At 39.3% G+C, this 27,826-nt stretch overlaps 1 protein-coding gene across 1 annotated transcript; it reads left to right on the forward strand.

Annotated features, from left to right (window-relative positions):
- The first annotated feature begins 1,181 nt into the window (after positions 1-1,181).
- CHMP4C (charged multivesicular body protein 4C) lies at positions 1,182-27,826 on the forward strand. Its single transcript, XM_004479116.4, has 5 exons — positions 1,182-1,547; positions 21,221-21,398; positions 23,859-23,973; positions 26,578-26,731; positions 26,892-27,826. The coding sequence occupies exons 1-5, from the start codon at positions 1,190-1,192 to the stop codon at positions 26,951-26,953; spliced, it is 867 nt and encodes a 288-aa protein (XP_004479173.4). The 5' UTR covers positions 1,182-1,189; the 3' UTR covers positions 26,954-27,826.

Raw genomic sequence — 27,826 nt, forward strand, 5'->3', positions numbered from 1 at the left:
TTTCTGAGCAAGACAAAATTGGCAAAAAGATGTCAGACAAAATTGGGTTATTGATATTGGGTATCAAGGTGTTTTTGTCATAGTAATGGATTTTTTTTTAAAACAATCTGTGGTTAGCTAAAGGTTAGTAATGGGATCTGATGATTTGGCTAAAGTAGCTCAAATAGGGCTATAACGGTCTGGGCACACAGTATTCCTTTAAAGCTAGAATGCACACTCAATTTCGTATTTTACTTCTTTGTAGCTTGCTCTGCGCACAGATTTTCAATTGTATTGCATCATCCATAATCATTACCTATTGCTGTCCTTTCATCTTACCAAACTCTGCTCGCAGTTCTAATAGACGGGAGTGAGATAGCACGAACAAAAGACTATTTCTTTTCTCTAGGACACTCTCTCCTTAACAGTACTTAGGTGTCTGTAAAGGCATTTGACAAAGATCTAAACACAAGAGGGCAGTCCCATTAAAGGTTTTTGATGCACTGACAATTACATTGAAAGCTTGGGGTTCCTTATTACTGAACTGAACGCAATCACAGAACACGTTCGTAAGTCCTGACATTAGGAAGAGAAATGATGGCTTTCTTCCATGAACTTCAAATCCATGTAAGGATGACCCAGAATCCACTATGCAGACCTGGCAGCGTGCCTTAACCTTACACATGCAGAGCAAGCCCAGTGAGACAAACTTGCCCACATACCTGCTGTACGACGGCAGACAACTGTCCTCGAAGTGCCGCGGGCACATACACACTCATACCCACACAATATACGCCTGGCTGAAAATATCTGAATATTCTTATTCACAAGGACAGAGTCCTGAATACAGGACCACTAGGCGTGCGCACATACGCGCGCATACACGCGCGCCCTACATGCATGGAATAAAGCATTTTGCTTATCTGAGTAAGCAACGCTCATTTACTCTACACACGTTTAAAGCCCCAGCGCAAGACCCCTGGAACACTGGTTTGCTTTTCTCGGATCCATTCACAAACAATTTTTTTTGGTGATGAGCCCCCAGCGTGGATATAACAGCAACTTGGCGGCTCTTTCAGGTCTTGTCCACTCTCTCTCTGCTCTCCCTCAATTCCCAAGGGCCGAGTGGCGCCGGCCAGCCGACGTCCGACTCCGCGCCCTCCCCGCCCTGCAGCCACGCCGAGGGCGGGGCCGAGCAGGAGGCCAGGAAATGCCCAGGAGTGTGTGTCACCTGCTTCATCTACTTGTTGAGACTCAGGAGCTCCGCCTTCCAAGCCTGGGGCCCCCAGAAAACTCTCTCGCTCACCTGTCCCCACAGGCGCGGCCCCGGGGAACTCTTGAGACACCCGGGCGCAACTTTCCCCCCAACTTCACAGCCATGAGCAAGTTGGGCAAGTTGTTTAAAAGGGGAGGCTCTTCTAAGAGCCGAGCTGCTCCCAGCCCCCAGGAGGCCCTGGCCCGACTTCGGGAGACCGAGGAGATGCTGGGCAAGAAACAAGAGTACCTGGAAAATCGAATCCAGAGAGAACTCACCCTGGCCAAGAAGCACGGCACGCAAAATAAACGAGGTAGGCGCGGGGTCTGGCTCCCGGCGTGAGCGCTCACCCACCTACTTCCAGCCCTTTCCTTGCAGACTATCCGGCCCACAGCACCCCCAGCCTCCAGACGGCCAGGGGGAACCTGCTTTGTTCCTACAGCCTTTCTAGGAACTGGTACTGACCCCCAGAGCTGGGGCTCAGCTGAGCTGAGCGAGGCATGCGCCTGGGTCATAAATATGAGGAAAAGCCAAAAAACTCAGTACAAGATAAATAATAGGTGAATGTGATAGTTTTAAAAACCCAAAATAATGCAAAAAATCCATGAGGAACAAAATACCAAAATTTTAAATAAAGAAGTACCATAAGGAGCAATATTGGAGCCGGAGACAAAAGAAAAAATCAATAATATGCATCCTGGCTTTATTTAAAATTTTGATACTTTGTTCTTCATGGATTTTTATTTTCGTTTTTAAAAGATATTGAATTAGTATATTGTTTGTCTTGATTATTGAGTTTTTTGGTGCCCTCTTAACTTTTGTTCCTAGTTCATCTCACTTAGTTTCAACCCTTCAAATTCTAACATTAAATACCAAGTTTTCTGCTGTATGTTTGAATACTGAACCACACATTTTAACTTGTGTGTAAATTTCGAGTGAAACATATTCTAGTAAGTCCTTGTTTAATTTGCTCCTCAGCTTTTGAAAACTTTAGTTGGCTGCTGTGTAGCTGAGATCTTATACAAAAAGCAAGTTGTAGGATTAATTTTCCTATCTCTGGTCTTGGCCACACACAAGGGACTTTGAGTCAGGTAATGGCTCCTGTCACACCTTGAACCCTTTGTACTTTGCAGACTTAATTGATTTCTTCAGTGTACGGCTCTCTCTGGAGAATAGATCTAAAAGAGAGAATAGATCTAAACAATGTCCCTGGCAAATATAAAAACCCAGTCAGAGGTTGAAGTGATTTGCTCTTTTAACAGCAGGTCAAAATAGACCGGGAAATAGAAGTAATAATACAAATTCTGCTCACTACCAAATCCTGATCATTTGCAGCTTCTGCCGGGCTTCTTTAGTCATAATGAAGCCTTAAGATTTAGCTCACCCTCAGTGATGTGCCATTGTTTAATACAGGAAGGGAGGCCATCTCCTGGAGCTGACCTTGAAAACTCTGCCTCTTCCCATAAAAGTGTGCCTGATTCATTTGTGCCCACTTATTATTGACCATAAAAAGGTCAAGTTTCATTTTTCTTGGCTGCTGCATATGAATTTTTTCTGTAGTATAGCATGCTTTAGAACTAAATACTGGTTTCTATTTTTACTTTACTGAAAATATTTTGGGAAGTTATTAAATGACAATTTCTAAAGAGCTATCCCGTTATGGCTTACTAAAAAAATCATTGGCCATTATCATATTCAGCCCTTCCTCTTTAGTTTGATTTGCACCCTGGTTTTGCTTAGTGTGAGTCAAGTGAGTTTTTCCCTTTATTTTGTCATTCATTTGAATCCATTTATAGTTTCCTCTCTAGTGGTTATTCAGTAAATAATGGTTTAAATTTTGAAAAATGAACAATCTGTTTCTAGGAAGAGATAAAAATGTAGATGTGCTTTCAGAAGACAAAAAATAAAAAAACAATTTGGACATCATATATTTTTTCAGAAATGTTCTCCAATTGGCTATGTTGTAAAGTATGTCACATGCAGACTTTAAAAATAAAGACACCAAAAACATTTACAGACAACACTAATTAGGAGCATCACTGTAAACTTTAAGATTAGAGAAGTTATAGGTGCATGTACCAAGTACAAACAGCAATTGGTGTTAGAAAAGCCATTTATTCTTTGTTGTTTATCCTTGGGAGCTTTGCTGGTGCTATTCCAGGCCTGAGTTTATAGTGGCCCTGGGATAGGTAAGAGGCTGGTGAGCATGAGGTGCTCTGTCATCTATATTTTGGAAGGGATTCAATCACAGGCCCATGTATTGACAGCACTATCAATATCAGCGTCTTTCACGTAAGTCAGATGATTTCATATACACATAGTTCTGGTTTTCCATTAGTCATCAAGAAATACTGTCATCAGAGAACAGACGACTGAGGGGGAAAGGGGAGAGAAATAAATAAAATAAATCTTAAAAAAAAAAAAAGAAATACTGTCATGTACATAGTAAAATAATGCCTAATATATTTAGTTTAAATGGGCCCGGTCCTACCCAATACTATTGTTAGAATGATTGTAGTTTATGTTATAACTAATTCAGATGGACTTCTGATCGAGTGCACCTCTCAGAAAGCACGTAGAATCCTGCCTCAGAATGTCACTATCTCCCTTAGAGAGTCTCTCATACAAGGTGTATTGAAGCAACTAGAAGGACATAGAGCTGGGACTTCATTGAGCTCACAGAACAGGTTGAGTGAACTGTTTTTGCCAGCTTGCAAATGTTTGTTTAATAAGTATATCTGCAGAATTTAGTCTGAAACTTACTTTTCTTATAACTTGGTGTGCAGGGGTAGCTAATTTTCCTCACCTCAAACTTCTTTCCAACTACTGTCACCTACCAAAAAGAACCTAACATGTGCATGACCAAACTGACTTTAAAACAGCCATGATCTTCAATGTCTTGTTGGTCTAAAAGAGTAACAATTAGAGCAAGATTTATAATCTTACTAAAAACTTTAGGAGGCCAGAGATTCTTTAGTGTACTTTATTCAAATTATTATGATATATCCTATTTTATAGTTGCTAACTCAGCTTTGTGGGAAATTAAACTTCTTATACATCACTTAATTCTCTTTCTATTTCTTCTGAGCACTATATTCTAGTGCAGCTTTAAATGCTGTTTGATATATTAAAGCCATCTCGACGCACAGGTCCTATCTCCATAGATTCTAATATAATTGACTGGGGTTGGGCTGAGACATCCTATTTTTTCAAAGTCTTCTCAGCTGATTCTGGCCAGGGCAAGGATCAGAACACTAAATCCAGAGTTAATGGGGTGGAAAAACAAGGTCTCTTAGTTTTGCAGTGCTTCTTACCTTTCTCACATCATGGCACCCATGGGCAATGATAGTACTTCTATGTCTTACTGGATAACCCAGGGACAAGCAGCAGAGGAAGTGCCCCAGCCTAGCACACTGCAAACACCTCCTGCCACATTGATTTGGTGGCACACCTTAGAGGTCATTCCCAAAATCTCTTATGAGGCCTTTTTATAATAATGTCACTAAGACATGGTCATCGGACTTTTGCTTAAATATAATGTCCCTATTCAATTTTGGCACATTTGTTAGAAAGTAACTTAGTGTTATAGTTATGAACCTGGCTTTGAATCAGACATGCCTGAATTTGATTCCTAATCCTGCCCTGCCACTAAAAGCTGTATGATATTAGACCAGTTACTTGATCTCTCTAATTCTCAGTTTCCTCATCTGCATAATGGTGCTGATAACACTGATCCTCTGAGTTGTGAGGATTAATGACATTATTGTGTAAAACTCTTAGTGCCCTGCTTTGAAACAATTAACTTATTTTTTTTTCTTTCTTTTTAAAGCTGAAATCTGTTTCCTAGTAACATCCAACCATTCGCCTAAACTTTGACTTCTGGAACAGTATGAATTAAGTCTGCACTATCTGTCACATGAAGGCTTTTCATATATTTGAGGACAGCAACCACTTCTCTAAGTCTCCTTTTCCTCACTTTTTTCTCACCTTTTTCATTTCCTAGTAACTCCTTACTGTCCTGAGATGTGCTTCCCAGGGCTGGTGTAGTTGAGGTGAGTGAGGTGCCCAGGACACACTTGTACAACCCTGAGAGTGTGTGCTTCTTAAATTTTGCACCCTAGATGATTCTCTCTTTCCTCACCTCAGTTCTGGCCCTGGACAGAGCAGCAATTACTAATGTGTTATTCTATGAAAAGGGGTAGTTCCAGTCCAGGTTATTAGCAGTCCTCAGGCTATGAGGAGTGTGGACTGACAGTGATGAAAGGATGAGGTAGAAAGGAAGCAAATTTGGCCCAACCCCCTACAGGATTACAGTGAAAATGTGGAGCTGAGGCATGTGGACCTCTTCATCAGGGGTCTGTCGGTGAACCGAATCGCAATGGTGGAGCTTCCTCAATTCATGTGCCGGCTCAGCTTTGAAGCCTGGGCTGTTTTCTTGGTAAGGATGGATTTGGTTTTAGAATCATGATGCAGGCACAGTGGGGGGGGGGGTCTGTGAACAATCCCACTGGTTTAGTTCAGTGGAGGAACATCCATGGCCTCTTGGGTTTCCTTTTTTTTGTTCTTGTCATAGAACTGAATTCTGCAGCCCTGAGACTCTGGGGGCCAGAAAGCCTCTGAGTGAAAAGAATCACAATAGTGTCAGCCAGTGGAATGCCAAATTAGCAAAAGTATGGCTGAATACAAGACAGCCACAGACTGCAGGATCTTGATGCAAGCTCCTCTGGGAGGTGTAACTTACCTGGTGACCTCCTTTCTTAAGAGAGATTCTCGAAATATGGTCCTCCAGTCACCTATATCAGAATTCCTTGAGTGTGCAGGTTAAAATGTGCACTCAGGTATGCCCCTAAAGATTCTAATTTGTTTGGTTAGGTGTAGGGTCCAGAAATCTGAACTTGAAACAAATAACTCAATGAGTCTGATGCCCACTACAGTTTGAAAACCTGTGATGTATTATTCAATGAGTTTTAAATTGGAAGGATCTACTCTACCCTGTTTTCTTCCTTCACCCACTCCTATTGCTTCTCCCTCCTTCATCATTACTCAGATACCAAGATGAAAAATATCTACCCACCTTCTCCTCTGTCTCCTCCTTAAGAAATATTCTAGGAGCTACTGACAGGTCCTTATTAGCCACCTGAATTAGGCTGCTTTCAGGAAGGTTGGATGGTACTGTAATTCCACACTAGTTATGCAGGGTCTCAGAGTTATCCAGTATTCAGATTATAGCCAGACATCTTATTAGGTTGTTCTGCTTGCTTCTGATCATCTGCTTTTTTTTTTGTGCTACACTCTGTGTGGTCTGGGGCCTGGGAAAAGAATGAGATTTATTCCTGGGGCATTAACAACCAATACCTTGGCTAGGTCTTACTCTCCAGTCAATCCCCCTCTGTCTTCTGGAAATGATGGACTAATGGAGATATGATCTTCCTCTCAATCTCTATCCCCGATTTCCTTCCCTCACCTCAGGAGTTCCCCTTTGACTTTTCTTTTTTTTTAAAATTATCTTTTTTTTCTTTTTTTAAAGATACATAGATCACACAAAACCCTTTGACCTTTCAAACCATAGTGGGGGAACTTAAAACATCTGAACGAGTTCTGGGAGCCCTGTTCCCTTAAGCTGTAGTATTTATACTTCTTGCTTTCCCACCCATGGCCCTCTCCCCTCTGAGCCCTCGCAAGAATCCCACATGGACTTATACCTTCGCTCTCAAGCCTACATTAGGTTCTTTTAAGAATTTTCATTTGTTTATTTGATATTACCGTCCTGATGTATGAAGATATAAGCTAAGCAAATATGCAGACACAAAAGCACAACTTACTAAGATTACTTAAAATTTTCATCCTCTTACAAAATAAATTTAACTGGAGAATAACATATTAAAAAGATTTCTTCGAAGGCTATTTCTGATTATTTCAATCTGCACTGTGATAGGCACATATTCCTTTTTACCTTTAACTCTTCTAAATGGTGCAGAGAGGCCTTTGCCACTTGTTCTGCCTTGGTAGCCACCTGCCAGGCTCCTAACAGGGGCCTTGCTGTAGCCACCACTGTCAGGCAGTTTCCCTTTTCCTTACTGAAGTGCAGCTGCTCTGCTTCCTGCTGTAGCACAACCAGTATACTTCCTGGAGATTTTAGGGCATCCCCGTATTCTCTTGGTGGTGTCCCCTTCCACACATGAATGTTATAGGCCAACCCAGGATTTCCACCACGGATTCTCCCTTCCTGGAGCTCATACCTGCTGCTGCCAGTGGTCCTTTGCTCTCCTGGCTGGTGGCTCACCAATTGTTTATCCAGTTCCTGGGGGGCACGGGTAGGGGTGGCTGTAAGACCGAAGAACACGCCCAGCACTGAGTCAGACATAAGCTTTATTAGGACTTAGTGGACAGAAGAGCGTTCCCTGGTGGTGGTGGTCCAGAGAGTGAAGGTAGAGCTATGCCAAGAGGTGGGAAAAAGGATCTCAGAACATTTAATAACAGAGTTTCTGCTAGGGTCATGTGAAGCACATAAATGGGGTCTGGTGATGTTATTGTAGGAAAGAGGTATACAGCCTGGATAAAATGACAGTCTTTCCCTGGGAGGCTTGTTACTTTTTTTTTTTTAAGATTCATTTATTTCTGTCCCCTTCTACCCCACCCCCCAGCTGTCTGCTCTCTGTGTCCATTTGCTGTGTGTTCTTCTGTGTCTGCTTCTATTCTTGTCAGCGGCACGGGAATTTGTGTTGCATCATCTTGCTGCATCAGCTCTCCGTGTGTGCAGTGCCACTCCTGGGTAGGCTGGACTTTCTTTCGTGCTGGGCGTCTCTCCTTACGGGGCACACTCCTTGCACATGGGGGACACCCCTGTGTGGCAAGGCACTCCTTGCGTGCATCAGCACCGTGTGGGCCAGCTCCACACCGGTCAAGGAGGCCCTGGGTTTGAACCACGGACCTCTCGTGTGGTAGATGGACGCTCTATCCATTGAGCCAAGTCCACTTCCTGTTACTTTTTAACTTATGTTGGGGTCATGCTAGGCCACTTCCTGCTGGGGCTTTGTTTCCTTTAAGGAGAGGAAGCCTGGCTCTGGGCTCCCACATGTATCATGAGCTTTTAGTAATCATGGTCTTTTCTAATTCCTTAGAAGCTTGAGAATAGAATATTTCTGTTCTAGAATCATTCTCTTAACTATATGTGGCACAGATTTTGATAGTTTGCTGACCTGTAGCATGGCTACTTCTAGAAGAGAAGTTGGAACAATTTCTTAGGTTATAAAACATTATGTCTAGTTTTGAAATATGTTAGTCTTTTTTCTCCTTAATGAATTTGGAATAGTATTATAAATATTGAGACATTCATCCTTAATATTCTGCAAGTAAATTCTGTTAGGCTGGAGAATAGAGCACCACATTTTGGAAAATATTGTAAGCAAATACATAATTTTCTTTGATTTATACTATTTTGTCATTTGTTGAATCAACCACTATATGGTAGAATATAGCAGAAAACTACTTCTGATGTCAAAATTATGCCAAACTAATATAATTTATACAGTTTCAAGAAACTATGGCAGAAGAATGCTTCTTATTCTCAGATGTACTTAGTATTACTAGTTTGTTTATCAGTAGTTAGTACTTATTTAAGATAATTTTCAGGAGAGCAGAAAAGAAAAGCAGATGCTACTTTAACCAATGAGATATAAGACTTGATACCCAATACTGCATTTTTTAGTCACAGTGCTTTGCTTTGGGGTTAATTTTTGGAAGGAACATGAATGATCTACTTTGGTATTTGTTTTTGTGTCATATGTTTAAGTACCTGTGAATATATTTGTAATTTTAAGGACAGAATTATTACAGAGACTTGAAATCTACAGATAATATTGAGCATTTAATTTTTAAAACATATTCTCAATTTTCTCCCTTAGTAAAACCATGACGAGAACTGAGCACATAGTGGTAATTTTAATTTCTTCTACTTGTTCTATCATTTCATAGAAGTTTTAACAAACACACATTTGGCTTAAAAGTTTTCAGAAAGAGAAGAAACAAAAAAAGCACAACTGTGAATTAAACGTAAAGCACACAACAAGCTATTTCCTGAATAACTGACTTTCCCATACCAGAGATTTTGATTCCTTATTTCAAACAAGTAGTGATATTAGAGAATTGCTTGTTGCAAAGTTTGTATGGTCATGCTTTAAAGCAGTAAGAGTTCCTAAACATGGACAAATGACTTTTTTTTTTAACCCCTCCCCCTTTGTGGCTTGCTTGCTGACTTCTTTATGTGTCCATTTGCTGCACATTCTTCTGTGTCTGTCTGTCTGTCTGTATTTATTAATTTATTTATATTTATCCCCCCCACCCCTTGTGGCTTGCTTGTTGTCTATTCTCTGTGTCCATTTGTTGCGTGCTCCTCTGTGTTTTTACTTGTCTCCCTTTTTGTTATGCCACCTTGCTGAGTCGGCTCTCTGCAGCACTTGCAGGCCCGGCGGCACTCTGCAGTGTGTGGGTGAGCCTGCCTTCACAAGGAGGCCCCGGGACGGGGACCCAGGGCCTCCCGTATGGTGGACGGGAGCCCAACTGATTGAGCCACAGCTGCTTCCCAGACAAATGGCTTTTAAGGCCCATCCTGGTCAATTAGAGGGTTACCACCCACTGCCAAACCCTTCTTCTAGGTGTTTCAAGCTTGTGGATAGACAATGGGGGACAGCTAGAAGCCCTCATTACCATCCACTCATTGTGACCTCATTCATCTCTTTCCCAATCTAGTGCTTAAAATACCAATGACATAATTACTGCCCTCAAGACAGATTAAAACAGAACTAACCTAAAAAAGCAGGAGAATGGCATCTGTCAACCTTGTGGATTTTAAGCTCTTTCTCGATTTAGAGGTGACATGAACTTCACCATCCCAGGATCCACAGGATGGAGGAATAAGATATGGTTTAGAGTGGACTTGCTGGTATTCAACTGTGGAACTATTGTGACTGTGGCAATGAAAGGGGTTGTGTCACTGACATGGAGACAGTGGCTGCGGGGGTTGCTGGTGGTGAGGAGAGGGAGGGGGAGATGTGATGTGGGGGCATTTTGGGGATTTGGAGTTGCCTTGGATGATGTTGCAGGGACAGATGCTGGACACTGTAAGTCCTGCCATGGCCCACTGGGTGTACTGGGGGAGAGCGTAGACTACAATGTGGACTGTGATCTATGCGGTGCAGCAGTGCTCAGGGGTGCGTTCACCGAATGTGGTAAACGTGCCGCAATCATGAGGGAGGTTGTTGGTGTTGGAGGAGTGGGGGTGGGGGGTGGGGTATGTGGGAGCCTCTTGTATTTATTAAAGTGGCATTTTTTTGTGATCTGTGTATCTTAAGGAAAAAAGACAATTAAGAAAATTTAAAAAGTGGAAAAAAAATGATCCTGTGATAAAGGAAAAAAAAATTAAAGTAAATAAAAAAGGCAAGTCAACAAGAATGGTGATTTTAAAATTGCAGGAAAGGAAAAGTAGATCATCCTTTGTTGAAGGTTGGGAATCTTTGCATTGGAAGTTAAGTTCTTTGTTTAAAAATTAAAATTTAATATCAACATCTAGCTTAAATGAAATAAAGTTTATACTTTTATATTTGGCTGCAGAGGTATAAAATTATGGCATCCAAATACTTGGTAAGTAGTTTGAAAATTTTATGCTCTTTTTAAATGTGAATTTCTAGTGAGTCTTTTGGGCTTTTTAATGTAGCATTATATGCTACATAGTCCTAATGGGTGTATCTTACATGCTGTCGCAGTAGTTATGTTCAACAGTCCTTTTTCAGTGAGCAGTGCTATTTGCATTACCAATTCTTTCCATATCTTTAACATAGGGAAAGTATTTGGAGTTTGAATAAAGGATATTATCCTAATTCAAAACCTCTACTATGTTAACTGCAGCAAAAGAATTATGATTATGTTAAACCAATTTGTACGTAATTTTTAAGATCATATATACCGGAGCCCAGGTTTGATAATTTTGTGAGCAGTTTGAAAATTTTAAATTATGTAACCCACCAGGTATATTGTTCTAACATTTTTACTTGGAAACTTAAAGAAAGATACAGTTCATCACCATTTTCAAGGTAAACCTATTCTTGAAGAATTTTAAATAATAATAGTCACTTCAAGGATAGGACCTATTTATTTTCCAACATTTGTTGACCATTGGATCTCAAAAGAGTAGTGTAGAATCATAGACATGGAGAGCTGAAAGGGCTATGGGGACATAGTTTGTTGCTTTTTAAACTTTAGATGGTGGAGTACTGACAAGTCAGGGGCCGATTTGCACAATACCATGAATTATTGCTGCCTCATATGATCAAAGAATACTTCTTTTACAAAAATAGAACCATATTATATATAGATGATATAAAATTACATACATAGGTACACATGTCTACTTATGGATTTCATTGTAATCACCTGTTTATGAAATTTTCTGTGAATATCTTCTGGTTACAAATCATACTGTTTTTGTTATATCCTAGGCAAGAGCAGGTACACAAAGGTTACTAATTTGTGAGGTTACCAAAAATACTAGTGGCAAGTAAACAACCTTATTTTTTTCAACTAGTTATGCATCCTACCTGGTGTTAATGAATTAGATTTATGTTTATAAAAAAATCAAGAAATGGATTTTAGTTAATGTATTGGTATATCGTCCCCAAAACAGGTTAATTCTGCTTGCTTGATGACCTCTGAAGCAATTTATTTTTAAGAAATGAGAATAGGAGTGGGCATTTAAGATAAGTCTTTTATCTAAGCATTTCTTCCCTTTTTGACAACTCAAGGCTGATAGCACCTTTTGATCATGAACTTTCCCTCTCAGATATACCTCCTTCAGTATTCTCTTGTAGGGTATCCTGGCAGTAAGAACTGCCTCATCTCCAAAAGCAACCGTGAACTCCTAAGAGCGAGGAGAGCAGTATCTTCTCTCTTGGAAAATAACTTTAATTTCCTTTGACTATTTGTTATCTCTGTGGAGGTGGTAGAGGCCACTGATTTCCATACTTGGAAGTCTTTCTTTTCTTTTTGTACTTTATAATATTTATCAATCACCATGTTTTTTTTTTGTTAAACGTAAAATTAATTCTAATACTACTGACTTGCTCACAGCTATATTCCACTTCAAAATGTCCTTTCCACAGAATATCTCTGAACTTCTCTAATCTCGCCCTTTTCATTGTTTTCTCTGCTTTGCCAGTACATAATCCTGCATATCATTGCTGTGTTCTGGTCTACCTTTAGCTGGCTATTCACCCTTCTTATGATATTTCATATAGGTGAGACCTCTGAAAATATGGGGTTACATAGAAGATTCACCTGGTGAAACAAGCTGGTGTGATTTGCTCGGCCTTGAGGTTTACAGTTCTTATTTTCTATACACATCAGCCAGAAACTTTGCATTGTTTTGTATGAGATTTGCTGGAGGGGTGAATGCCTGTGAGAGAATAGAAGGAAACCTTGGTTGAATACACTTCATCATTCATGTTCCTTCTTTTTTTTTTTAAAGATTTGTTTCTCTCCCCTTCTCCCCTGCCCCAGTTGTCTGTTCTCTGTGTTCATTCGCTGCGTGTTCTTTTGTCCGCTTCTATTGTTGTCGGCAGTATGGGAATCTGTGTCTCTTTTTGTGTAGGGCTCCCTACGCGGGGGACACCCCTGCATGGCAGGGCACTCCTTGCGTGCATCAGCACTGCGCATGGGCCAGCTCCACCGGGGTCAAGGAGGCCCCGAGCTTGAACCGCGGACCTCCCATGTGGTAGACGGACGCCCTATCCACTGGGCCAAGTCCGCTTCCCTTATGTTCCTTCTTGATCAGGGGGTGCTGTACGTGTGTAGACCGTGATTCAAGGACATTGTCTTTCTGTGAAGCCTTTCCTTACCCTCCAGAGAGAGCGTGTACTTTCCTCTGGGCATCCTTTGTTCCTAGTACATGTTTCTTATTACTCTCCTCCACGTCTTTTCTACTACTTGAGGTGAAGGGTTTACCTTGGCATGCTGGTATCCCTAGGAACAGTGCTTGGAACATCGTAGGGACTTAATAAGTGTTTGTCGAATGATGAAGAGTGCTTGAATGTCTATTTCATATTTGCCTCCTCTGAGATTGTACCCTTATTTCTTTGTCCTTGCAATGTCTAATGTAATTCCAGCATGTAATAGGTATTCGTTAAGAAGTTGTAGAGTAACTGAAACGAATGAATAAAGAATTTATTTTTTTTCAAAGCGAAGAATGCCAGGGTAATGGCCCTGGCAAAATAAGTGTTAGAATTTTCTTGTATTCTCCAGCTGTTTCAAATCTAACCTGTGACTTTGAACAGAAACATTTAGTTTTTATTCTATCTGTGAATTGCTTATGATGATGCTTATTCACATCGTGCTTTTCAGGAACTAAAACAATGTGCCAAAAATAGAAGGTATTGTTTAATTAATGAGATTATTTGAATATGAGCAAGAACAGATTTGACATTACAATCCTCAAATAAAGCAACATGATCAGAGACTTCCCGGTTAAAAGCAGAAGATAATGTATTCAATTATGTGTGACATATATCTTAAGCACTCCCATCATTGGGCTTACTCTTGGGAGCCTCATCTTTCAGCCCTTTCCTAGAGGTCATCCAATCCTGGTTAAGAGGAAGAACTGTTGTAACACAGCTTCATGTTTCACAAACAGGTTTGTCTGTACTCACTGGATTTAAGGATTCCTAAATGGTTCTTCCTGTTTGCCGATTAATGGATTTACAGTGCATGCATTCTTGCACCCTGAAAGAGCAAAAGAACAACAGATTGACCTTTAAAACCAAGACATCCTTTACACAATATGAAAAATGACACTGCCAGCTCTTTTCTGCTATTTTAAGTTATTTGGCACAGACAACTGAAAGTCTGTCTTCTCTGGCAGCATAGTCCCATAAAGCTGCATAGTTTAAATTTGGTTCAAGTAGGTGATTCTTAAATTTCTGTCTCAATCCTCAATGGGCCGCAGTGAGGACTCTTCATGTGTCCCTTTAGCAGCAGTACAAAAAGGACATTGTTCTGCAGCTCCATTGCTGAGGAACATCACTGTTATTTGAGGAGACAAAGCCTTCGGCTGTTTCTCTGCCACAAAGGAATACAGTAGATTCCTTTGTTTAAAAATGAATGTTGCCCAGGTCTCACCAGCTGCTTTAAACCACATCAAGAAGGGAGTCTGGAAGATTGAATTGCACCTGCTACACAGGTATAATTAAATAGCTCTAAAAATGTCCTTCTTGGCCAAATCAGGAGCAATGCTTGATTTGCAGCATGAGTTGTATGCCTTTGGAAAAGTAGTGCTGCTTCTTTCCAGAGTTATTAAGAAGAAAACAAGTCAAGGTATGTCCAGCTCGTAATGGGTCCATGACATCATTTCATGTGAGAAACAGCTCATGGGGAGACTCCTCACATGACCATTTGGAACAGAAGCCTCTTTTCCTATGTTTGAAAGAAGCTTAAAGTGTCAGTGTCAGACAGAAATTACAGGAAGTATCAGTGTTCTTTGGTTTGGCTTCCACAGTGTTTCTTTCTTTCTTTTTTTTCAAAGATGTATAGATCACACAAAATCTTTCCACCCTCCATCCCTCCCTCCCTTCCTTCCTTCCAATTTTATTTTAACCTCAAATGTTTATGCGCACCTTTATTTGACACTCCCCCCCCTTTTTTTTGATGTATGGAGAATGCTTTTTTTTTTTTAGGAGGTACCAGAGATTGAACCCAGGACCTGGTAGTACATGGGAAACAGGCGCTAAACCACCGAGCCACAGCTGCTGCCCAATGAGAGCTTGTCTTTTCGTTTGTTTGTTTTGCTTTTTAGACGGTACTGGGGATTGAACCTGGAGTCTTATACATGGGAAGCAGGTGCTCAACTACTTGAGCTACATCTGCTCCCCCACAGTGTTTCTTGAAAATGTAAATCAGCATTAAAAAATTTGCCAGGTTGGTGATTTTGCATGCAGATCAGATTTCTTGCGTCTTTTGACTATCTGGGGGGCAGGCAGCCATTGGCAGGAGCAGAGCCAGGCCGCTCCCATTAGATCAGGCTTACCCTCTCCAGGTCACCAGGGTCCCGCCTCTACCTCTTGTCTCCCTGAGACTGAGGGCCATGTCTGCTCCCATTAATTGTCAACTTTCCACTGTTTTTTTAAAAAATTGTAATATAGGGAAACATTGCTCTATATTTATATCTTACATGTGGGAAACAAAGGAAGCCTTTTTGCTTAATCCTAATTCACTACTTCATTCCTTGCCTGCTCTGAATTTGGAACTCTAGTGTAGGCCATTCTATAGTTTGCAGGATGGGAATTGTAGTGTACATTGGGATGCCAACTCTTGATGAATTTTCAAATTTCCCCCAAATTTATTTAAACACAGAATCATAGGTTAGCATAGACATTTTGATTTTGTCCACAGCAGAACTTACTGTTAATAATAGCTAGCATTTGTAAAGAAAGGCATTATGCCATGTGGTTCTCACCATGGGGTTCTGACAACCCAGTGAAGATGATGATGATGATGATGATGATGATTATCCCTAAGTAATCATTATGTGCAGGCACTGCATTAAACACTTTACACGTGCTATCTCATTTAATCTTCAACAACCCAAGAAGCTGTTATTCATATGTCCCAGTTAACAACTTATCTAAGGCCACATAGCTAAGGAGAGTTGGAGCAAAGACTTGAAAGTAGGCAATCTGACCTCAGAACACAACATTCTATAATTGTCTTTTAGGTATTCCTGTTGTTGTTATTCAAGTGAGGGAACATCACTTTGAGGAGTTAAGGTCATACACCAAGGTCACACAGCTCTGAAGCGGTAGATGTAAGATTAAAATATAAGTCTAGTGACTCCAGATCTCATCCTTTATGCCAAAATGCATCTGCGAATTTTCAGAAAATAATCTAAAATTAATTCTTTTATGGCATATTTTTAAATGGAGAATTTAAAAGAATTTCTCAAAAAATGGAAAATATTCTGGGTCAGTGGGTATTAGTTAAGTTCCAGATACATATAAACACTGAACCAGCCTGACAAGATAGGGAGGAGATGCACTTTGAACATTCCACTTCTGGGTATGCCAGGTTGGGATGTGTATTTGGAATTCAGCTTTTTAATCTGCTACTCTGCTGAATAATATTATTTACTTCACCTGTAGAAATGTGAAGATATTTTGTGATATTATTATCCTGCCATGGTGAGTTATAGTGAAAAATGGGTAATTTGTGGCAAAATGGTCTTGAAATAAGATATATAATCTTAATTAATCTATGTGATTATTAATAATAATATCTAGCTACTAAGTCCCTGCCATGTACTTTTCATAAATTATTGCTAATTCTTACATTTTAATCACCCAGGCTGCTAGGGCTTATGTCCCCATTTCTAGACGAGGAAACTGAAGGTCAAAGAAGGTAAGTGACTTAAGAACACATACATCTGATAAGTCATGACAGAGTTGCATTCTGGCCTTGAAGCCCCTGCTCTTTGCACTGAACCATGCTGCTATTATTCTGTGTACATGATATTATCATGTTTATTCATTTACTATTCATTCATTTTGTCTTCTGTAAAATGAGCTAGTAATCATATCTACTCTTGGGCTTGTGAGAGTTAAATTCTGTAAATCACATAATGCACGAAAAGCAGTTAGCCCTAGTTTGGCATATAGCAAATGCTCTAAGTTTTTGTAATGTATTGTGTTGTGCCAGGACCTGGACCAATTGCTGGGGAAACATGTGAATAGGATGCTATATCTTTCCTCAAAGGACTTACTATTATGCATAGGAGAAGAGAGGAGCATCGATTTTACAAATACTTTTCCCAATAATTACAATGCAGACAGAGTGATATAGCACAGAGGGTCAGCTGGTCCCTTCTCCATGTGCAGGGGGACGAAAACCCTCACACAGCTCTGATCGTTTATGTTGTACAACCAACCTATCTTAAGTGATAGAAGATGTGACATTATAGAAAGGCCTTTATGCAAATTAACATTAAAAAAATTGTTTAGTTCTTTCTGAAATACGTGTTAAATGGATAGACCTAGTCTACAAATAAAGTGTAGGTGCTGTTCAGCAAGGGCTTGGCTGGAGAGAGAAAAAAAATGCAGAACCTGAGGTAACCCTGTACCTCTGCAGGGTGCAGGAAGGGTGGGCAAAGGAAAGTCACCACTCATGAGGAAAATACATAAACATGGTTTCCACACCCAAAGTAAATGCTTGCCCTCTCCTCCTGGAAGGAACCCTGCCAGCTGGTATGCCCCACCCTGTACTTATACAGAGCTATGGGCAACCTTCTCTTTCAAGAGGAGGCCTCATGGGGAAACACACACAGCTTTGAGAGGCACCGGAGGCAGCTATTTATACTAACTATTCTAATTATTCATTTATAAGTATGACCCTATGATAAATCAGGAGAATTTTGAGGAAAGCCAGTTGTATGAAAGAGATTGACCAAAATGAACAGAGCAACTTGACCTCAAAGAAAGAGAAATAATGTAGGAAATAAAAGATGTTAAAAGTAAAATTTGGGAAACGGACTTTGGCCCAGCGGTTAGGGCGTCCGTCTACCATATGGGAGGTCCGCGGTTCAAACCCCGGCCTCCTTGACCCGTGTGGAGCTGGCCATGCGCAGTGCTCATGCGCGCAAGGAGTGCCGTGCCACGCAAGGGTGTCCCCCGCGTGGGGGAGCCCCACGCGCAAGGAGTGCGCCCGTGAGGAAAGCCGCCCAGCGTGAAAAGAAAGAGCAGCCTGCCCAGGAATGGCGCCGCCCACACTTCCCGTACCACTGACGACAACAGAAGCGGACAAAGAAACAAGACGCAGCAAATAGACACCAAGAACAGACAACCAGGGGAGGGGGGGAAATTAAATAAATAAATAAATCTTTAAAAAAAAAAAAAAAAAAAAAAAAAAAAAAAAAAAAAGTAAAATTTGTGTTATCTTCAGAGGGATTCAAGAGGCTACTGCATCGATGAAACAGGATTGGCTGCCATAAAAATGAGCAACTAGAAACAAAGTTCTTAAAAATGTAATCATACTGTTTTTAAAGAAAAATCAATAAAAAGGCAGAAAGTAGAATGAATATGGTTTAAGACTATATTAGTGATCTGGAATATAAAGTCAAGTAATACTTCCTGAAAATAGAACAAAAAAGAGAGATAGATGACTAGATTGGAGGACACTGCTAAGGAATTCAACATCCTTTTTAGAGGGGTTTCAGTAGAGAGTCAACAGAAAGAGTGGAGGGTGAAGAAATCATAAAAAAAATACAATAGATGAAGGAAGACTTGATTCTTGAGAATATATATATTCACTGAATGCTAAGCTGGAAAAAGCAAAAAATAAAAGACATATCCCTATACCTATACTGATGAAATTTTATAACTTCAAGGTGAAAAAGAAAATCCTAGAAGTTTCCAGGGAGGAAAAAAGTAAACAGATGATCTTTTAAGGGATGAGCATAATATTAATATTATTACCAAATTTTTGAGTTGTTGGATATCCAAAGACAGTGGAGGAGTACTTTAAATTTTTGAAATAATTTTGAACATATAATTCTATAAAAATCCAAACTATCATTCAGATTTGAAACAAAATGAAGAAGATATTTCTGACCAATTGCTATTGTGAAAAAATATATCTATGCATCTTTTCTGATAAAATACTTTAAGATTTACTCTAATTAGATGAAAAATAAAAAACCAAACGGTCCAAGAAAAAGGATACAAAAAAAAAGTACAAAAGTAAGCCACAGGCATGGATGTAGCTCAAGTGGTTGAATGTCTGCTTCCCCTGAACCAGGTTCCGGGTTCAATCTCCGATATCTCCTAAAAATAAAGCAAACAAATGAAAACACCAACTCTCATTGGGGATTGATAGAGCTCAGTGGTTGAGTGACTGCTTTAAAAAAAATGCCAGTGAACATTATAAAAAATGGTAATCATTTGGAATTAAAATTGCAGATAATTTTGATTAAATATTGAGTGTTTGGGAATCTTGTTTGGAGCAGTAAATTATAGATACTGATTAATTTTAAATATGGATAGAAAACAACCTTAAATTATATGTGTATATTTTTAATACAAGAGTATATCCATTAAGATAATAAATTTAGAATCTGTAACTCTCCAATAATTAATGGAAAAAGTATATTGATCAATCTATATAAAAACAAGAAAGCAAAAAGGAAGCAAAAAAAGCAAAAATTGAAAATGCAAAAAAGATGAGAGTAACACATTAGTTACCATGATAAATTAGAATGAATTAAATAAAAGCTTACATTCAAAGCTAGAGACTATCATGAATGGGTTGAAAACAATTACACAAACCATCCAAAAGTATGCTATTTGTAACAAGCATACTGGAGAAAGCTCAAGTAAAAAACAGTTCTGAGTAGAGGTCCAGGTAAAAATTATTATGGGCTCATTGGGAGTTAATGCTTAATTGTTGCAGAATTTCTTTTCAGGTGATGGGAAAGTTTGGGTAATTGATGGTAGTGATGGTAACACAAAATTGTGAATGTAATTAACAGCATTGAATTATATATTTGAAAGTGGTTAAAAGGGGAAATTTTACATTGAATATATGTTACTAGAATAAAAATAATAATAAAAAAAAAGATAACAGAAAGAGTGAACCCTCATGTAAACTATGGACTACAGTCAATAGTACAATAATAGTGTTTTTTCTTCAGGTGTAACAAAGGTACCACACTAATGCAAAGTGTTAATATTAGGGAGGGAGTGGTAGATGGGAATGCTATATTTCCTGTAAGGTTTTTGTGTAAACCTACAACTTTTCTAATTAAAAAAGTATAATAAAAAAAAAAAAAGAAAAAGAGAAAGTGGAACTGTCAATTTAATATAAAACAAAATGGAATTTAGGGCAAAACATCTTAAATGGGACAGAGAGCAATATTTCATATTTATCATACTATAATCCACCAGGAAATTATAATGGACATGAGTTTTTGTGCATCAAACAAAAAGCGTTGGAATAAATAAACCAAACCTATTGAAATGACAAGAAAAAATTGACCAAAACAAAGTTGTAAGGGGAACGTAGCTCAGAAAAGTTTGTTGAGATTCACTCTGAAACGACAAAACTGTTTGAGTTATTTTGCTAATTCCATTTAATTGTCACTTATCTTTATATTAATGTTCCTATGCTGCACTTTTCCTGCACTCTCCCTAACTGCCTTTTTCCTTGGTTGCCTTCCAAGGTGCAAAGGTTCAAAAGACTTGATTGGTTTTGTAGCTTCAAAGTGAAGCAGGGAAGCGTATATTGCTATATAAATTGCTAATGGCTGTTTTACTTTGGTATCTATTCTCTGAAGGCAAGATGTCAATAGATATTCTTTTCTCTCACTACTATGCCATCTTATGCATGAGTAAGATTCCAGGAGTGTTGATTTCATGACACTTGTGGTTAAACGTAACCTTAATGACCATCTCATGATCTTTTCAGACCCAGGCGTGCAGTTCAACACCCTAGGTACAGGTTCCAGCTACCACCCGCTGTCTGCCTTCAAGCAAGCCACTCAACTTCTCTGGGCCTCAATTTTCTCATCTTTGTAATAAGGAACCTATGGTATAGTCAACTGTCGTTAAGGTCCTTTCCTCTAAAGTTTTATTTTTCTATTGCTTGATTTTTACTCATATTTTTATCCTTTTTTTCTAAGGCAGAACTTATCTGTGGTTTATTTTATGGAATGTGAAAATTGACTTTCTTTCCTCTTAACCATGCCAGATCTTTGGAAGAAAATAATAGCAAAATATTTAGGGGAGTGGTAGTTGGTGTAGGTGATTAAGAGGACAGATGCTATCCTGATATTTCTCACGTTTATTTGGTATAGTCTTTGGGTTTAGGTATGATCATTGCTGAGTCCATGCCTGGTGCTGAACAATGTTTCCTCAGTCATTTGAACTCTTTCCTTATAAATGTGGCTTCTTCCTTATTTAGCTGCATTAGAGGCACTAAAGAGAAAGAAGAGGTTGGAGAAACAGCTCACTCAGATCGATGGTACACTTTCCACCATTGAGTTCCAGAGAGAAGCCTTGGAAAACTCATACACCAACACAGAAGTGCTAAGGAATATGGGCTTTGCAGCAAAAGCGATGAAAACAGTACATGAAAACATGTGAGTGACTTTGGTTTCCCTCTGAGTCATAAATTCTCTGGATGTTAGAAGGAGCCTTTGAAGCTATGTGATAGTTCTGGAAGGAATGAGCTTATTCATTTGGGCCTCTTTGATATGTTTGACTAGAATGTTCTTTCACAGAAAAATTAGAAATTATAGTGCCCCCTCTCTACTTCCTCCCCCATAAAAAAAAAGCTAAAGTGGGGAATGGATGTAGCTCAAGTGGTTGAGTGCCTGCTTCCCATATATGAGTCCTGGGTTCGATCTCTGGTACTTCTTAAAAATTTGCAAATGAATAAAAAAAGCTAAAGTGGTTTCAGAGAGGCAATGAAAGACATTTTGCCCTTAATGTTTCCCAGACACCTCACTATTGCATGAAACCCCACCTGTAAATAGCTTCATTTCATAATTTTAGAAAGGCTTATATGTAAATATCTGTGAGAGTGTTAGAAACAAACAGAATAGTTGTCCAACTTTGGCGGTATCAGAATCAGCTGGAGAGCTGCCCCACGCAGGAACGCTGTGCTCTTCTGTGTTTTTTGCTTGTCTCCCTTTTTTGTTGTGTCACCTTGCTGAGTTGGCTCTCCATGGCACTCGTGGGCCAGGCAGCACTCCGCAGTGCTTAGGGCCAGGTGGCTCTCCTCAGTGTGCAGGCGAGCCCGCCTTCACAAGGAGGCCCTGGGACACTAACTCAGGACCTCCCATATGGTAGACAGGAGCCCAACTGATTGAGCCACTGCCGCTTCTCTTTTGCTAACTTTTCTTGATAATTCATCAACAGTCAGATGCCATTTTTATTTATTTATTTATTTACCCCCCCCAATTGTCTGCTCTCTGTATCCATTTCACTGTGTGTTCTTCTGTGTCTGCTTGTGTTCTCATTAGGTGGCTCTGGAAACTGATCCTGGGACCTTCGGGAGTGGGAGAGAGGTGATTACTCTCTTGCACCATCTCAACTCTCTGTTCTGCTACATCTTCTTATTTTCTCTCCTCTGTGTCTCTTGTTGAATTGTCTTGCTGAGCCAGCTCTCTGCATCGGCCAGCGCTCCTGCATGGGGCAGCTTTCCCGCACTGGGCGGCATTCCCATGCAGGGCGGCACTCCTGCACAGGTCGACACTCCCATGTGGGCTGGTTCTCCACGTGGCCAGCTTGCCTCGTGGGCCAGCTTGTTCTCACCAGTAGGCCCTGGGCATCGAACACTGGACCTCCTATATGGTAGACGGGAACCCAATTGGTTGAACCACATCCGCTTCCCCAATCAGATGCCATTTTAACAGCTTCAGAAAAATCTTTAGTTCCATTATCAGGGTCAAAATCCCCTGGACACTGGACACTAAAATGTGTTACAAAATCCATAGTCTTTCTCTTCAGGTAGCTGAACAACAACATCATCCCATTGTGTTCCTTTTGGGAAAATTCACTCCCAGGTCCAAACTGCAGCAGCTTCTTTCTTATACTTCTTTTTATGACTATATTCATTGTATAATCATTATAAACACGACTTGGGGTTGGAAATAAGGGTTAGTAGGAGGATGGTAATGAATTCTTTCTGATGACCTCATAAAAATATATCAAAACACTCAGCTTTTGCCTGCATAGAGTCTGGAAAACTTACAAAAGATAAATTCCATTAGGAATCAAAATTTCAGTGTTTAGGTTACTTAATAATGAGGTAAACGGTCACTTTTCTTATCCTAGTTACTGATTTGGCCTAGTTTCAGCCTTGGAAGAATGAGTCAGAGACTGATAGTTATAAGCAGTTCAGATCCTAACGTTTGGATGATGTCAGCCTGGGCTGGTGATGAGGGACCAGTGGGACTCAGGTGTTAGAACATGTCCTCAAAGCAGCTGTCCATCCTGGGCCTGTGGCTACCTGGATTCTTTTGCTGCAGTTGCTAATTCTGAGGTTTTCAAAGTCTTAATCCTCTTCTCATTAGTAATATTCCAGAATATCAGCAGCTGTGGGAAAGCCTTTAGGGAGCTAGGATCCCAGAGCTATAGGATCCTAGAAAACAGAGCTCTAGCCCCTGGGTTTAGCTATTCTAAGACACTGCTATCAGGTAGTGGCTCCTGGAGCTACCATAGCTAACCATGGTCATGGTGGTGCTTGGTGCTCCATGGCAGAGTAGATACACAGCAGCCTAGGTTTAAATTTTGCCTCTGTCCCACTGGACAAAATTTTCAAAATAGGTCCATAAATAATGTTAACCATAAAATATTCTGATTTCTGGTGACTTCCCTATGTAGTGGCTATTATGTAAGATTGAAAAAATATATTGATTTACAGGATTCTTGTGTTTTTAAAAAGTTGATAACCATCAGTACCAGGAATTTTTGTTATCCTACTGAAGTAGTTAAGAGTTTATATTAAATTGACTCATTTTTCACATGGGATTATATCTAAATTAATAATTTTAGACTGGAATTCTGGAAATGTTCAACAAAATATTATTTTTCAGGGATCTGAACAAAATAGATGATTTGATGCAAGATATTACAGAGCAACAGGATATTGCCCAAGAAATCTCAGAAGCATTTTCCCAACGGGCTGGATTTGGCAATGACTTTGATGAGGTAGGTAGTACAATATATAAAGAGTCCAGTATATGTGTCCACTATAGTGGGTACCTTTCTACCATATACAGCAGTCAGGTTCCCTTCTTAAAGATTTGAATAATAGAAGGTATTTGTTAGAAATGTACTTCTCTTAAGAGGAAAATAAAGTGTTAGTAGCTCTAATTTAAGGGAAAGATTAATATAGTATGGCAAACAGCTTCCTAATTAAGTTTTAAGCTATTAAGGAAGAAGCAGCATGTGATTATGTAAAGTTAGTGACTTTTAATGGTTGAAGTCTAAATAGTCCCATTATGAGGAACTGAGTGCTTACACATCTGGGCAAAACAAAGCAGACTGTGTTACTCTGCAAGGAACAGACATATCATGCTCTGTAGCTGTTAAATTAGAGGTTAGGCTGCCTCTGCTTATTACTCGGGCTATGAAACAAAATAAATGTGCAGTGGCATTATTAACAAACACATTCCATTTGGATTAATCAGTCCAATCATACAGACTGTAATTATAATGGTGGCATCTGCACTGTGAATTTCAATTGTCTTGCTCAAAGCACACACAAGCAGGACTAGAACATATTTTAAAACATTTGCAAATCTCAGATGAACATGGCAAAGAACCTGACTTCCTTTTTGTATATGGTATTAAAAAGGATACATTTAACAGTAACACAGGGTTCCCTGGAGTTCTAGAAAATGAGAAGTGAGTGTCAACAACTTTTAAAAATGGTGTATACCAGGGGTTGGCAAAATATGGCTTAGGCCAAATTTTCCCAGAGCCTGTTTTCATAGGGCCTGTGAACTAAGAATGGTTTCTATATTTTTAAAGAGTTGTAGAAAACAACAACAACAAAGGAGATTATGCAACAAATAACATATGAGGCCTGCAAAGCCTAAAATATTACTATCTGGGTCTTTACAGAAAAAAAAACAACCTGCCAACCCCCGGTGTAGACTAAGCAGCATTTAATGAGTGTCTTGTGACATGGAGGAGAGGGCTTGGAGCAGAGCAAGAGGACATCTGGGTTCCACCCTTTATTACTAAATTCTGTTTAAGTCCTTTTGCTTTTCTGACCCTTAGTTTTCTCCTCTATAAAATAAAATTACTGGATCACTGGATTATCTCTATATTTCCTTAAATCCTAAAATTCTTTTATCTGTGATCGATTATTTGGTTGCCATCAAATTTGCTAAAGAAAATATCAGTATCTTCCCAATGCTGTTGATAACTCTGAAGTGCTATTCGCAATTCTGGGCACACATTCAGAGAAGGGCAGCCTTGTGTTCTGCCATTACTCTATTTACTATGTTCTTAATTGCTTTGTGAAGAGAAATAAGAGATCAGAGTAGTCGTTCTGATGTCAGTTTATTCACATGGCCTGTGGAGAAGCATAAAGCATACATCACACCAACCGTGATATTTCCCATGGCCCAATGTCCATATATACTACAAAATTTTATTTCCTTTTCATGAGGTACATATAATAGCAGTCAGACAATTTTTCAACTTGTTCTATGCCTGAGATCCAATGACTTGATTAAATGTTGTGGTTGGCCAAAGTGTCCCTTCTCTTGCCCCATAGTATCATTACCTCATTTTAATGTAGGATAATTATGTTTATATGCTCCTCTCCCACATTTGAGTTGAAGTCCTTGAATGTAGGGACTGTTGATTCAACTCTGGATTTCCTGCACTGAGTTCAACACCTGTTTTATCTCAGTAAATGTTTGTTGAATGATGAATGAATGAATAAATAAAGAAATAACTTGAGTGACTAGAAGAGAGCCTGAGGTCTTTTCTAATCTTGATGACCTGAAAATGTCAATATTGACAAAGTTAGCCTCTGAGGGGGCTTGGACTCCATGCAAGGACTCATGGAATCAGTTAAATCTGAAATATCTCAGGTCATCTCAGATCTGTCATAAGGTGATTTATATCCCTAATGTCCCATATTAGTCTTGCCTCCCTTTGGTTCTTCGGACAGAGAATAGATTAGCATTAACCCAGACTTTCTGGGATGATTGCTAAAAGGAAGAAATACAGTATATTTACCTTGAGTTGTTATTTTCTCAATCCAAACACAGTTGTTTTTTTTTAAGCACACAGTTTATTGGCTTTGGTGATATAACTAGGAACCATAGTATCTTTGACTTGTTTTACTTTCTAAATTCTGTTATTTATATACCTGCTTTATTTTTTAATAGTATTAGCCCAAATAAAAATATTTATATCCTCCAATTACCTATTCAAAGTCATTGAGACTGTTTCACAAATTCTTAATTTTGAACAGGAGAAAAGATATATTGGAAAAATGACAAGGTGTAAATTCCCCAGAAATTCTGGAGCTTTTATATTCAGCTAGCACAAATTACTTGAATGACTGTTTGCTGAAGTATTAAAAGGTTAACTACAACAAATTTGCAAAACCCAAAATATTCATTTTTAATCACTGATCAATGTTGCGAAAAGACTTAGTTTCAAAAGAAGTATTCCATTTCACTGGGTTCTCACATATCAATTGGGTAGCAGATGTTCCTGTTGTTATGTCTGAGGAAACCCACTACTTGAAATGTTAGCTCCATAATTCTTCCTTTCTCCTGTGTTCAGGATGAGTTGATGGCAGAACTTGAAGAATTGGAGCAGGAGGAATTAAATAAGAAGATGACAAATATTCGACTTCCAAATGTGCCTTCTTCTTCCCTCCCAGCACAGCCAGACAGACTGCCAAGCATGTCCTCTTCCGCACATCGGTCCCGGGCAGGTCTGTTGGCCCACTCAACTGCTTATGGTCAGATAGCTGCCTAAAATAAGAGGCAGGCTCTGCACCTTCAGAGCTTTTGAGGTTTTATTAATTCGTACTCATTTTCTATGCTGAAAGTATGAATCTCACCAATTACTAATTTTATCCCTTTATCTTCCAGCATCTTCAAGGAGGACAGAAGATGATGATGATATCAAACAACTGACAGCTTGGGCTACTTAAATTAAAATGGAATTTTTTGATACCTAAATTAAAGAGCTATACATAAAGACATCTAAAACATTGCCAAGTTTAAAAGTTAACAAAGACTCTGTTTTATCTTTCCACTGGATAAATAATTGTTAAACCTTATAAGATGAAAAAGAAAGGGTGTGTAGACATAGACTCAGGGATGGAAAGAATCAGATATGGAAAGCAGCTTCCTGGGCACGTCTTGAAGGATCCTTCCAGATTGTGGGCAGAGGCCATGTCCACCTTATTTATTCCAGTCTTGGCACATAATGTGCAAAACATATTTGTTAATAGAAAACGGAATTCTACTAACAGAAGACATACAACAGTATATAAACCATTGAAGAGTGATACATTTGGAATTGCGAGGCAAAATAACTTCCTTTTCTAAATGAACGCAAGGTTGCTGTGTGGATTCATGTCGGAAGAGAGGAAGGCCAAGGTAAATGTAACTGCATCGTGTCTCTCAGTGTGAATCTGAACTTCATTTCGCTTGAGTTTTGCAGCTTAAAATCTTAAAGGAGCTTTAATTGACATTTAGTATGCCAATTAAGCCTGAAATGGGGCAATGGATGCATTTCCCAAAATGTGTGAAAGCACAACAGCTTACACTGCTGTGAGAGAATCTCCTGGGTGTAATTTAGCCACTTAGGGAGCTGCATTATCACTCCCAGGCCGTTATGGTGCTGTTACGGCTTCGGAGTAATAAATGTGTGGGTGTTCATTCTTTTCTGTTTTGTCTTCTCATGTACCTTTATTTACACTTTATAGCATATTCCTTGTAAATACATAAAAATATAGTCAATTAAAAGTATACCTGATTTTGACAATTATTTTTGACAAAATAAATTACAAAAATATTTA

This window comes from Dasypus novemcinctus, chromosome 14 (assembly GCF_030445035.2).
Source record: "Dasypus novemcinctus isolate mDasNov1 chromosome 14, mDasNov1.1.hap2, whole genome shotgun sequence".
NCBI classification, from domain to species: Eukaryota; Metazoa; Chordata; class Mammalia; order Cingulata; family Dasypodidae; genus Dasypus; species Dasypus novemcinctus.

Coding starts and splice junctions, on each gene's coding strand:
- CHMP4C (XM_004479116.4), top strand. CDS start 1,190: ATGCCCAGGAGTGTGTGTCACCTGCTTCATCTACTTGTTGAGACTCAG. Junction 23,974..26,577: donor TTGGCAATGACTTTGATGAG/GTAGGTAGTACA, acceptor TCCTGTGTTCAG/GATGAGTTGATGGCAGAACT. Junction 26,732..26,891: donor CGCACATCGGTCCCGGGCAG/GTCTGTTGGCCC, acceptor TTTATCTTCCAG/CATCTTCAAGGAGGACAGAA.